At 42.8% G+C, this 13,050-nt stretch overlaps 2 protein-coding genes across 3 annotated transcripts in view; one reads left to right on the plus strand and one right to left on the minus strand.

Moving 5' to 3' along the window:
- The window catches only part of PDXDC1 (pyridoxal dependent decarboxylase domain containing 1), a 31,936-nt gene extending 29,083 nt beyond the window's left edge, over positions 1–2,853 (plus strand). For both annotated transcript variants that reach the window (XM_087912349.1, XM_087912350.1), the window contains exon 23: positions 272–2,853. In XM_087912349.1, the coding sequence (XP_087768475.1) occupies positions 272–519 (248 nt within the window). In that variant the 3' untranslated portion in view covers positions 520–2,853. The remainder of the gene's footprint in view (positions 1–271) is intronic.
- On the minus strand, positions 1,114–12,858 carry NTAN1 (N-terminal asparagine amidase). Its single transcript, XM_026704246.2, has 10 exons — positions 12,705–12,858; positions 11,626–11,728; positions 11,473–11,538; positions 10,425–10,533; positions 9,238–9,311; positions 8,140–8,193; positions 7,380–7,433; positions 6,996–7,093; positions 5,692–5,805; positions 1,114–4,612 (listed from the first exon to the last, which is right to left on the minus strand). The coding sequence occupies exons 1-10, from the start codon at positions 12,783–12,785 to the stop codon at positions 4,436–4,438; spliced, it is 930 nt and encodes a 309-aa protein (XP_026560031.1). The 5' UTR covers positions 12,786–12,858; the 3' UTR covers positions 1,114–4,435.
- Positions 12,859–13,050: the final 192 nt, after the last annotated feature.

Consider the following 13,050-nt stretch of genomic DNA (forward strand, 5'->3'; position numbering starts at 1 on the left):
GTTGGCAACTCTAAAAAGACCGTAGAAACATTTTATGGATTGACATTGAGACATCCCTTCAACCACTCCTCATCCAGGTGCAGAATTAACATGACATTGTCTCTAAAGAAAAATGCTATTATATCTAACTACGTTCGCTCCATGAAATTCTCCCCTCACACTTTCCCAAACATAAGAATATAGCAGCGTGGAAGCTTCTGGTGCTAATAATGGCTTCCAAAGCTGACACCGAACAGAGGCCAATCTTTCGCGTTCCCATGTTTCATTCCAGGACAAAAGCTGTTTAAACGGGCCGGGAGGAACTCGGATGGGGTCAGCGAGACCAGCTCGGTGAGCCAGGCGACTGACTTGGACCGAGGAGAATTCGCAGCTTCTCCCCTCCAGCCAGAGAACGGCGAGCCATCGAGCGAAAGCACGCCGCCTCTCCCTGAGGAAACCACGGGCGTCTCCCCCGGCACAAAACCTCAGGCCCCGGGAAACGACCATCCGCTATCGGAGGAGCGAGAGAGCCTTAGATAAAAAAGAAACCAGGGCTCGGTGCAAATAAGACTTTTGCGCAGGGGTTTAAAAAAAAGAAAGAAAGACAAAAAAAGAAAAGTGCACTTCGCTCCAGAAGAGAAACGGAACGACACGTTTAAAATGTGAACCGTGCCGGAGGTAGGCAGTACGAATTGCTATTCATGTGTGATTGGCTGAAGATTTTGCACAAAAATTAGCGGAAGGCTGCTCTCTCTCTCTCTTTTACTTGTCTGCTTGGTTCTGATTCATCTCGTTTATCCTGCACACCCGTTTAGCGCCAAGGTTGGATCTGGGGTGGCTTAGGAGCAATTATTTCCCTTCTTAGCAGGGAACATGCAAGAATTAGGAGTGTCCCGTCCCCCAACCCCCCAAAAAATGCCTGATTTTTTTTAAAAAAATTAAATTAACAAGTTGCTTGGCACAGACTTCCCTTGGTTTTCTAAATTGGATTGTACTCTCTGCTAGGATTAAACTAATCTAGTTCCTGTTTGCTGAGCCCACCAGCTGCTAGCTATTTTTATTTATCAAAGTGTTTAAACTATTTTTCAACGTCTGGCTGCCTTTACGGTTTAACGTGGCACTCTTTTTTGTGGGGGGGGGGGGGAATTAAGTTGCTTTCAGATCCCCAAATCTTTGCCCCTTGACAGACTTACCGTCCACTCCTTTTCAGCACCGTTGGTGGACGAAAAAAGGGAGAACAGGATTTTGCATTTCACAGGGTTGTAAGAGTTGGCTCAGGCAGCTTTAGACGTTCCTTTGCTGGAGCCAAACTTACTGGTGGTTTTAAAAAGTGGGAGGGGGTGGAATCCCACAGAACAAAACCCAGTTTGAAAGGTTTGCTTTGAAAGGACATCCATCCTTATTAGCCAAGGCTGCCTTTTGGGGCAGATAGCAATGCATCGAGGCTGGCATACGCCATCGGTGGCATATCGGGTGTTTCGTCCCCTTGCTGTTCTTCGCTTTTCTCATCGGTTGGTTGCATTTGTTAAATATTGTAAATATTCAGAGAAATTAGCTTATTGTGCAGTGCTACACTATGGGAAAGAAACACAGACACTGAGCTGATTTGGGTTTTAAAAGTCAAGAGTAAATATTCAAGCGTTAATTCTTCGTCTAGGTGATTAATTATGCCTTTTTTTCCCCCCTGAGACATTTAGCTCTTTCTGTTAAACAGAGCAACTTGGTTTCTCTAAGAGACTTTGCTGCACTTGGTATTTCTTCCCCTATTCACTCCATATTCTGATTTTGTTTCACACACACACACAAAAGCACACGCGCACACACACACACACTCTTCTTTGAGCAACGTTTCTCTACAGTACCATTTGCCCCCAATCTGCTGCTACCTGGGCACATCGGAAAGGTTTCCACTCAGAAACCAAGAATCTGGGGGAATGAAATTGAACATCCTAAGACAGCAACAGTTGGGGAATGCTGTGGCATTTAATAAGAGTTCAATTTAGAAGTAATTAATCCATAAAGCTAGCGTAAGTGAAGGAACTTTATTGTCCGCAATTGAAGACATCGATTTTATTCCAACACAGATAATAACAATTAAGGAATGGTGTTCTCAAAATCATTTTTTTGGGTGGTGTTGGTGGTAGTGGTAATATAATCCAATGTTGTAAGGCATCCTAGCAGAAAAAAATGCCATTCCCTCAACAACAACAAAAGGGAGAGTCTAAAAGAGACTCACGCGGTCGTAATTGTAGAAATTACTAATTTGGAAACGGGAGATTTTTCTGCTTTGAAAGCCAAGGCACGATTCACATCCTTTATGGAGGTCTCACTAAACTAGATCTTACAGCGAATGCTAGAATTTTCTCCTCTCCTAAAGAGGATCTTCTATCCTTTGCATTCAAGTGGGCATTAAGAGTTCGAGTTTTGCTTAATATTATTTATGGAGGTTGAGAGGAAATGATCATCAGATCTAGTTTATCTAGAGTAACCAGTTTCTTGAAACTCAGCTAGAACTTGATTGACGCTCTTCCATGGGTACCGCAGCAATGGGCTTTAATGACCAAAATGTTTGTTAAAGGTTAACAACAGATCGTTCTTTCTTGATTGAGGATTATCACTGGTTAAATGTACAGTTAACTTCCAACTATTAAGGGTTGATTTTTCTAAAGTGCAAATTTAATTCCTGTCTTCCTTTTGACTGTTTATTTAGTGCAATGATTTATATTAACTTGGGTTCATGAGGGGTGGGGAAAGGTTAAAGTTATAATTGTTAATATAAATTTTAATGTTTTTATATCAAGCTGGCAGTTTTGCTGGAATACAGTCCTAATTTAGATACTTCCTAAATGCTTCAATAAAGGTTCTTCAACTTGTTGTATCTGAGTTTGTGATGGTTAAAAGAACCAACTAGTATAATCATAGAGAAGTACAGAACATACACATTAGAAGGCTTTAATTATTTAATCCAGAAGGTTACTATTTCTGGCAATGGTTAGATTCACGTATCATATAAACTATGTTTGGCTTTAAGTATCTTAAAATTGAACAAGTTTAAAGACAGGCCTGCAAATGAAATCAAGGTCTAGAAATTTGGACAGATTCGGTGTTAAGCCGTGACTGCTTTTAATCGTCATATTATTTTGGCTACATTCAGTGGTTTGATGGATCTGGTTCAACGAAAATCCCACCTCCTCCGGTTGCTGAAAGACACAGCGATGGTGAGATTCAGACCAGATTCTACCAATTTCTTTGGGACGGAACAGGAAGCTGAAGTGGAGAAAAGTAACAGCACAAACACACACACACACACACACACAAAAAGCCGAAACAAAATACCAAATCTTGCCCATACAAACGTCTGCTGTGAAAATTGCATCTGGATTTCTTGCAGGAATTGTGACTAGTTACGGAGATTCGTTGTAGAAAACCACATCTTTAAAAAGGAATGGAGGAGAATCGCCCCCTGTTGAGCTGCACAAGAGTCCAAAGTCCCCATCAGAGGATAGGTATGTAGGCGAGTCCCCATCCAACGTATTTGCTTGGATAGATTTGGTCCTCAGTCCAGAATGCCATGGACAACATTCTTTAGCTGTTGCTTGGAGACTCAACACAAACCTCTATTATTAGCTTGGAGAAGTTTCTTCTCATGGGGCCCAAGCAAGGCCTAGCTTCACTTGAAAGCTCCCAGAAGATAGTTCCAGAGAAGAGCAACATCATCTAGGTCGGAAGGACCTCACCGAAAGATCTGGTGTCAAGGTGATGTTCTACCCCAGAGTTCTCCAAACTTGGCAACTTTAAGACTTGTGGGCTTCAACTCCCAGAATTCCCCAGCCAGCATAGCTGGGAGTTGAAGTCCACAAGTCTTATAAAGTTGCCAAGTTTGGAGACCCACCCGTTGTTCTAACCCTACCAGAAGGGTCCTCATGTTGGATCAGGTCATTCCAACCTCACTGGGAACAGCTCTGACCTTGAAATTTCTACGCCATGCTCCAAAACAAGGACCGGAAGGCTTCATTCCAACATGAGACTGTGCCCAGGAAGGTCCTGGGCATCTCCAGATGGTCTGTTTTTTTTTTTATATCAAGAACAATAGCTCCGATGAAGCAAGCAGAATGGCGACTTTGCGTAAGACGCTGGATCTTGAAGAAACGACTGAAGCCAGAAAACTTGACGGAGCAGGGATGGGATTAGGTTTCCACCTCCTCCTTTGCAAACAACACTTGAGACCCCTTGTTTATGTTCTTGAGAACTTTGGACCCAACTCCATGAAATGTGAAAAGGTTATGCCTAATTTTGCACTGAATTGGCTGCCTGTTTTGGGAAACACGGGGCGTTTGAGGGACGTCAGACCATCCCCTAAATGCAGCCCACTGGTTTCCCCTGATGTCTCTAGCCGGTCTCTTGATACCTTTCTTGACTTTCACTTCCAGAGGGCTCCTGGCTTCTCCACTTGGGGTTAGATCTGGCCAGCGACTCTCTCCCACAAGCCCTCCGCATTTTTTTTGTAGAGGCGAGGTTTTTGAGTAGGGAAGACCGTCTTATTGGGGAATGGATGCTCTCTCAGGTAAAGCAGGGTAGCTCTGATGTGTGACACAAAATGGGGTGGCTCGGCCAGAGGCGATGTGGAGAGATTCTGCAAAGATACCAAAAAGAATATTTCAGAAAACCGGTGACCGGTGAGAATCCTTGGTGCTCTCTGAGCTCGGCTTGTTTTCTTGAAAATGTTTCATTACCCATCAACACCGACAGGGCAGGCCACTAGCATATAAACAAAAAACAAACCCCACTCCCTTCTAGCACTGATGATGTTACCTAGTTGGGTCATGAAATGTCTGCAAGAAAACAAGTTCAGAGAACTCCAAGGACCCCTCAGTGCTTCTCCTCTTTCTCCTCTTCCTTTTTCTCTTCCTCCTCCTCCTCCTCCCACCTCCTCCTCTCCACAAGTCCCTCTCCCTTTTAGCACTGGTGATGTTACCTAGTTGGGTCATGAAACGTCTGTGAGAAAACCACCAAACTCAAGAGAGTATCAAGGACCGCACAGTTCAACCCCAAGCCACAAGATTCTCTTCTGTGGACTTGTGAAATTCTTAGGATATTGTTTTCATAAGCTTATCAAAAGATTTTCCTCCTACACACAAGTCAATAGACGCAGTGATCAAACCACCACAAGGAAATCCAATCTCAAACCCCCACTGACACAAAGAAATCCTTGAGCTAACACAAAGGCCATGCACAAAGGGTCTTCTTTAGTTTGTGGTTTAGATCAGGGGTCTCCAACCTTGGCAACTTTAAGACTTGTGGACTTCAACTTCCAGAATTCCTCCGCTTTGCCGGCGGAGGAATTCTGGGAGTTGAAGTCCACAAGTCTTAAAGTTGCCAAGGTTGGAGACTCCCTGGTTTAGACAGAATGCTCAGAACTGCCACCAGTTCCATAAACCAAGGTTGAATAAACCCCCAACTGAACGCTCAACTGGCATTCAGACATTCCACATTTTGCTTCTCCATTGCTTGCTGGCTTAAGTTACAACCTCCTGGGAATACACATTGTGGTAAGCTGTGGTTTACAAACCGCGATGGTTGGAGATCCAGAAAACAATAAACAAAAACGAAAGAGATCATATTGTGGCTTCACGTAATGCATGGACTCGACAACCTTTCAGCCGAGCTTTCTCCAACTGGGGTCCCCGCTGTCCTTGACAAAACCCCAGCTACCTGTAAGATGCTCTGGTTGCTCTGCTCCAACCAGAAATCCACGTGTGGGAAAGGCATCCAGTAGTAAGGCCCAATGCAAAGCTGTTCTTTCTTGGAGTCATAAATGCTGATCATCTACCAAAGAGACAGGACAGTTTCAACAGGTTATGGCAGACGAAACGGGAGCAAGCACAGAACAAACCTTGGTTATTCAAGCAGAACTAGAAGCCAGAAGTGTTAATCCTGGCTCCATTACAATGCCAAATCCTGTTTACGTCTTTCTCTGATTCTCATTTATGTTCATTTATGTTTCCTGCTCCAACTCTCCCATCAGTTTTCTCTCAGGAAAAAAACAACATACCAACAATGGCAGAGCAAGTTACTATCTATCTCTATCTATCTCTCACCTCTCATCCCTTCCTCCTTCCATCGTTTTTCTACCATCTATCTATTATCTATTTATCATCTTTCTATCATAACTATATCATTTATCCATCTAACTTCCTATTTATCAATCATCTTTCTATATCATCTATCCATTTATCTTCCTATTTATCTATCATCTATCTTCCTATCATCTATATCATCTATCCATCTACCTATCATCCATCCATCCATCCATTTTTCTATTTTTCTATCCTATCATCTCTCCCTCCCTCCATCTATATTTTTCTACCATCTATTATCTTTATATCATATCTATATCATCTATCCATCTACCTTCCTATTATTTATCTATCATCTATCTTCCTATTATCTATCTTCCTGTCATCTATCCATCCATCCATTTTTCTCTTATCCATTTTTCTTTCTATCTATCTCTATCTATCTATCTATCTATCTATCTATCTATCTATCTATCTATCTATCTATCTATCTATCTATCTATCTATCTATCCATCCATCCATCCATCCATCCATCCATCCATCCATCCATCCATCCATCCATCCATCTATCTATCTATCTATCTATCTATCTATCTATCTATCTCTCTCATCTATCCTTCTATCTGCCTATCATTTATCCATCTCTCTCTCTCTATCCATCTTCCTATCTATCTTCCTATCTATCGTCTCTATCTCCCTCCCCCCCCCTCACATCTTAATATAACCAGGGAGCAAATGGTACACTTCCTCACACTAATGATATCCAGTCAGATAATAAATATCTACAAACAAACAACCAAGCTTAGAGAAAATCGAGGACTCTATAGTTCATCTCCGAGCTACATAATTCTTTTCTAGGTTTTATCTCTTAGATTGTAAGTCTGTGGCAGAGGACCGTCTGGTTCCCTTTCTCATTCTTTTGTACAATCACTGCTAACCTTTCCTCCTGCTAAGACCCTGGCAGACCGCATGTCTTCATCTGGTCCTCGGTCTGGAAACGTGGCGTGGAAAATCTCACCCGTTTTAACATTCGCAGCTGGAAGGGAAGGAGCCACATAATAAGAAAATAAGTTCCTTCCGAAGGAGTTCTGAAATTCCCATTAAACACTGAGTCAAAGGACAGAGCAAATTGATAAGACAGGAAAAAATCAAACTAACTCTCTTTAAGTGTTAAACAAAACATGCATCTTTTATTTCCATTAATTGGTATCTTAATGAGCCAGTTTAAAACAATAATAATTTTAAGGTGGCAATACCCAGTCTTCACAATTGTAAACTACAGTTTTTAAACCTGGTCTCAAATGCAAGAAACATTAACTCACCAATTCCATAAATATACGGCAAATGCCTGCCATTTTCTTGGCGATCATTTAGTTCTGTAATGAACACATAAAAATTGACTATCAAAAAAGCGATAAAGTGGAAGTATGTCATGGCACAGCTAAGTCACTTCAGATTGGGGTGCACAATGTTTTTTAAGCTGGGGAGTTATATTTTAGATTTGACAGAGAATATCCTCACAAAAGGAGAACACAGGATCAAGATAATGCTAAGCCATGGGGTGAGAAACCAGTAAACTTGATTATATTTACATTTTATATATATTAATTAAATTAAATACAATAAGCATGACTCCACTCCATGCATTCTTTAATTTTTCCCTTCTGCCATATTAAGAATTCCATATTGCAAGTATTTTTAAGGGTCCAGGGACCATAGCCAGAAATTTCAGGTGGAAGTGGGGGAAATAAGCTCACAAATTGAATTCTTCTTTTGACTAGTGGTGTAGTTCATGTCGAGAAAATAACTTCCCTTTGCAATGGGACAAAGGAGAATTGAACAGAGATCAAATCCTATGTTAACATTTGAATGAATCAATTATTAAGATTGAGGAACAAAAGGAACATGAAGTTGGTTTATGTGACCAAGGTTAAAATAAGTCACGTTTTTATAAAATTCTGGCAATGTTTTACAGATTTTTCTGCTGACACCAGGATTGTAAAACTGATGGCCAAAATTCAAAACATAAGAAAGTGGGTTGCATTATAAACTGATTCAGACAATAAAGACATATATAATTACCTGTGACACAGAATGTCATCAAATAAACATTATCTAACAAGCGATCAAATGCTCCTAAGAACACAAAAGGAAAGACTGTGAAACTCATAGACCGAGGAAAGAAATACACGATGACTGCACGATGAAAAATAATTGTATTATTAAAATATTTCAATACTCCACTCTGTTTCCAGACTGGGTTTGTCAAGATACCATAGCTTCCCACCCAGGATAACTGGTCCCTTATGAGATGAAATTTCTAGCTTAATCAAAGATACAATCAGCCAATCAGTTCCAAGAAACTTATCCTGAGCAATCTGTGACCCAAAACTAAAGAGTCCAGCATTTTACTCTTCCTATCAGTGGTATCGTATATTCTGTAGGCATCAACATAGGATAGGATAGGATAGGATAGGATAGAATAGAATAGAATAGAATAGAATAGAATTCTTTATTGGCCAAGTGTGATTGGACATACAAGGAATTTGTCTTGGTGCAAACACTCTCAATGTACATAAAAGAAAAGATACATTCGTCAAGAGTCAAGAATCATAAGGTACAACACTTAATAGTCATAGGGTACAATAAGCAATCAAATCATACTAGGAAACAGTCAATAAAAATTGTAAGGATACAAATGACAAAGTTACAGTCATACAGTCACAAGTGGGAGGGGATGGGTGATAAGGAGTGATGAGAAGATTAATAGTAATAGTAGTGCAGACTTTGTAAATAGTTGGATAGTGATGAGGGAATAAGTCATTCCCAATAGACCTCTTCTCCATAAATATAACTGGCTCCCTTTGCTACAATCTACATCATGTAAACCCTTTCCCTAAAGCAGATAGATATTGTACTCTCAAATTGCAAATGGAGACGTGGGTACTCTATCTTTCTTATCTTCATTTTTAAGTGCTTTCGTTTTATTGTGTTGCTGGGGTGCATCCACAGTTTCGTTGTACTTGTACAATGACAATAATGTTCTTCTAATTCTAAAATCTGTTTTTTGGGGTGCTTTTGAGTCCACAAAATTCCCACAACTGGCCAACTTTATTCTCCTTCAATGAGAATCTCAAAATTTTATGAAGACCCCAACAAAGCCAAAAACACAAAACTTACTTAACAGTTGACTGGTAAGACACTGAGACAAGCGCCTATCGTCACAAAACCCTCCGACCAGGTGCAACTCCAGCCTAGCAGACACAAAAATCCAGAAAAACTCCTTCACTTTTCAATCCCTTTTAAGACTGAATTGGAATGAATTCGGCTGGATGTCAAAATGCAACCTTTTATTATTATGACGATTACCGTATTTCTCACTATGATTCCATTTTGTTTCTGGGTAAGTAACTACAATACAGGATGCATAGCAGGGACATTCTGATAGTTGTAAGTCCTCGACTTATAGCCACAATTCGAGACAGAGTTTCTGTTTGCTAAGGTAGGCGGTTGTTAAGCGAGTCTTACGATCTCTGGTTAAGTGCTCTTACGACCTCTTTTGCCATGGTTAAGCCAATCCTTGCAATTGTTGAGTGAATCACCCAGTCGTTATGAGAATCCAGCTTCCTCCACTGACTTTGGAAGCTGACTGGGAAGGTCTCACATGAGTTCTGTGTTCACATGAACCCAATATTGCTAATCCCAAAGAAAACCTGGCTGGGGCCATTTTTGAAGCTTCAAAGTTGCCACTAGATGGGAGGGGGAGGGAAATAGCTAGCTGGGGTTTTGCAGTCAAAACAAAAGGTTTTCCTATGGGAACCAAGGTCATTCCGACAGGTGGCTGGGAGAGGAGGAGCGAAGTAACCAAGCAACTGGCCAGCACTTTGATTGGACCATGTGACTGATGACTCGGGGAAAGGGGAAAATCTTTCTCTTTTAATTAGAGGGAAACCGTGGGAACTTCCAGAGTTGGTTTTCTTTCACTAGTTGTGCCAATGTGATGTATCCAATAAAGTTGTCCTTTGAGGAATCTACCTGCCTCAGAGTTCTACTTTCTAATGAGTATGTTACTTGGAACGTTGACAAGGATGCTGCAACAATCCTAAATACACGCGCCAGTTGCCAAGCATCCAAATTTTTATCAGGCAACCATGGGGATGACATGATGGTATTAAGTGCGAGGACCCGTTGTAATTTTTTCACTGCCGCTGCAATTTGAAATGGTTGCTAAATAAATTGTTGTAAGTCGAGGACTGCCTGAATTTAACTATTCGGTTGAAGAGGTAGAAAGCAGCTGGGAAGTATGAAGCCACAACTTTTCACCAGATTATTTAAAAGGACTATTAACAAAAAACAAAAAAACTGACCTTCCACATTCAGTGCTTAGAGAAAGCACTTTTACTGAATTTACGATCAGCAGGACTTCTGTTTCGGTATCTGAGCCATCACAGTGAGTTAGACAAATTGCTCCACTCCCTAAAAAGAAAAGAAAAAATACAATGAGAATTTGCATCTTATGGAAAACCGTAGCTGTAAAGAACTTTTCTCCAGAATAATGGAATGGAATGGAATGGAGTGGAGTGGAACGGAACAGAATAGAACAGAACAGAACAGAATGCAGAATAAAATAGAATAGCATAGAAGAGAATGCAAAATAGAACACAATAGAATAGAAAATAGAATAGAGAATAAAATAGAGAATAGAATACAGAAGAATAGAATAGAATAGAATAGAATAGAATAGAATAGAATAGAATAGAATAGAATAGAATAGAACAGAACAGATTTGGAAGGGACCTTGAAGGTCTTCTAGTCTAACCCGCTACTTTGGCAGGAAATCCTACACCACTTCATATAAATGGTTGCCCAATCTCTTCTTAAAAACTTCCAGTGTTTGAGCATTCACAACTTCTGAAAGCAAGTTCTTCCACTGATTAATTGTTCTCACTGTCAGAAAATTTCTCCTTAGTTCTAAGTTGCTTCTCTCCTTGATTAGTTTCCATCCCCGTTGCTTCTTGTCCTTCCCTCAGGTGCTTTGGAGAATAGCTTGACTCCCTCTTCTTTGGGGAAGCCCCTGAGATACTGGAACACTGCTATCATGTCTCCCTTAGTCCACCTTTTCGTCAGACTAGACAGAACAGACTTATCAAAACACACGTTAGAGACAATATCAGCCAAAGATTTTTGAGGGATTGAAGATCACTCAACTGAAAGGCACTGAGGTTATGGCCAGAGGTGACAAGATCTGTGGATTTCTGTCATGCTTATTCTAAACACTGGAGCCAAGAAGACAAAACCTTAGTCTATCTCCATTAAACTCTTATTCCACTTCTAAACCCGCTACCCGAAACTTGATAAATGTCTACTTTTATGGGAACCAAACCAGGGATTTTTTTTTTCCAGTTATCTCAGTACCTGTATGTCTCAGAACCACAAAATGGCACGTCGTGGCATCATCTGAACCAAGAATGGAAACAGAACCTATCAAGGAAGTGGGAGAACATCATATAAGATCTCGGCTGTCTTCTCTTGGATTGAGACTTCATAACTCACTCGAGCTCCACCTACCATCTTTGGACGTGGTGGCTGCAAATTCTCTTTGCTGGACATAAAGGAGTCCTTTTGGTCCCACCGCTTGAGCAGGTTGGCTGCGGAACTGTTTGGCTTGCTCCTGGGGTGGGGGAAAAAAAGCACCTTTGGGACAACCTGGAGGACTATGGAGAATGTCCATAGACCTTTCTTTTTCTTTCTTTCTTTCTTTCTTTCTTTCTTTCTTTCTTTCTTTCTTTCTTTCTTTCTTTCTTTCTTTCTTTCTCCCTCTCTCTCCCTCCCTCTGTCTCTCTCTCTTCCTTCCTTCCATCCTTCTGATCCTCCTCCTCCTCCTCCCCACCATCCTGTCAGAGCTGAAGAAGCTTCTTGGGTGAGAAGTGAAACGTCTTCAAAATAAAACCAGAAAGTCCAGTTGCCTGGGGGGGAGAGGGGAAAGCACCTTTGGCACAACCTGGAGGACTATGGAGAATCTCCATAGACCAACCGACCTACCTACCTACCTACCTACCTTCCTTCCTTCCTTTCTCTCCCTCCCTCTCTCTCTCTCTCCCTTTCTCTCTCTCTCTCTTCCTTCCTTCCTTCTGTTCCTCCTCCTCCTCCTCCTCCTCCCCACCATCCTGTCAGAGCTGAAGAAGCTTCTTGGGTGAGAAGCGAAAGGTCTTCAAAACAAAACTAGAAAGTCCAGTTGCCTCTTGGGGGGCGGCGGGGGAAGCACCTTTGGGACAACCTGGAGGACTATGGAGAATCTCCATCGTCAACTAGCACAGCAGGTTGGGCAAAAGCACAGGTTGAGGGAGGCAGGCAAGCAGGTAAACCCCCTAGACAATACCTGCCACCCACCCACCAGGTGCATGGAGGGGGGGAGGGAGATCCCCAGCCCCGCCTTCCCCAGGGGCTTCTTCTTCCCCCGCTTCGCCCAAGAGGAAGACCACCTCTCCCCGCACCCCCTCGCCAGCCCGGCCCGGGAGAGGGTCCCCAACCTACCCCGCCCTTTGCAGCATCCCCGCAAGGCGCAGCAGGGCACACCTGAGCCCCGCGGCGGCGCTCACCTGGACGCAGGAGCCCCTCCCCTCCCTCCCTCCCTCCCTCCCGCTCACCTCCAGCTCCGGGAAGGCGCGCAGCAGTTCCCGGAGAGGCCGAGCCGGGTCGAGCCGCCGCCCCTCCACCAGCAGAGGCATGTCGGGCAGCCTCCACGCCGGAGCTGCTGCAGGGCGACTTCCTGCTTCGGTGCCGCCAGCTGGACTCAGGCCCCGCCCCGCCTGCCAAGCGCCCTGGGAAATGTAGTCCGGAGAGGAGGAAGGGGGGGGTTGGAGCTCAGGAGGAGACCCTCACCAACCCCCCCACCCCTCACCCCGGGCTCGGCCTCCGATTGGGGAGGGAGGGGTTTTTTTTTTCAGGGACTCCAATGACCTGCAACCCCCCGGTCCAGGTGGGCTTGCTGGG

The sequence above is a fragment of the Pseudonaja textilis genome, chromosome 14 (assembly GCF_049901715.1).
Source record: "Pseudonaja textilis isolate UNSWEBS1 chromosome 14, rPseTex1.2, whole genome shotgun sequence".
Taxonomy (NCBI): domain Eukaryota; kingdom Metazoa; phylum Chordata; class Lepidosauria; order Squamata; family Elapidae; genus Pseudonaja; species Pseudonaja textilis.

What these genes read in the sequence shown, in the direction of transcription:
- NTAN1 (XM_026704246.2), bottom strand. Translation starts at nt 12,785, where the DNA reads ATGCCTCTGCTGGTGGAGGGGCGGCGGCTCGACCCGGCTCGGCCTCTC. An exon ending in CTAAGCACTGAATGTGGAAG is followed by an intron (nt 9,312 to 10,424) that starts GTCAGTTTTTTT and finishes TGTGTCTGCTAG; the next exon opens with GCTGGAGTTGCACCTGGTCG. An exon ending in GCAACCAGAGCATCTTACAG is followed by an intron (nt 4,613 to 5,691) that starts GTAGCTGGGGTT and finishes GTATCTTTGCAG; the next exon opens with AATCTCTCCACATCGCCTCT.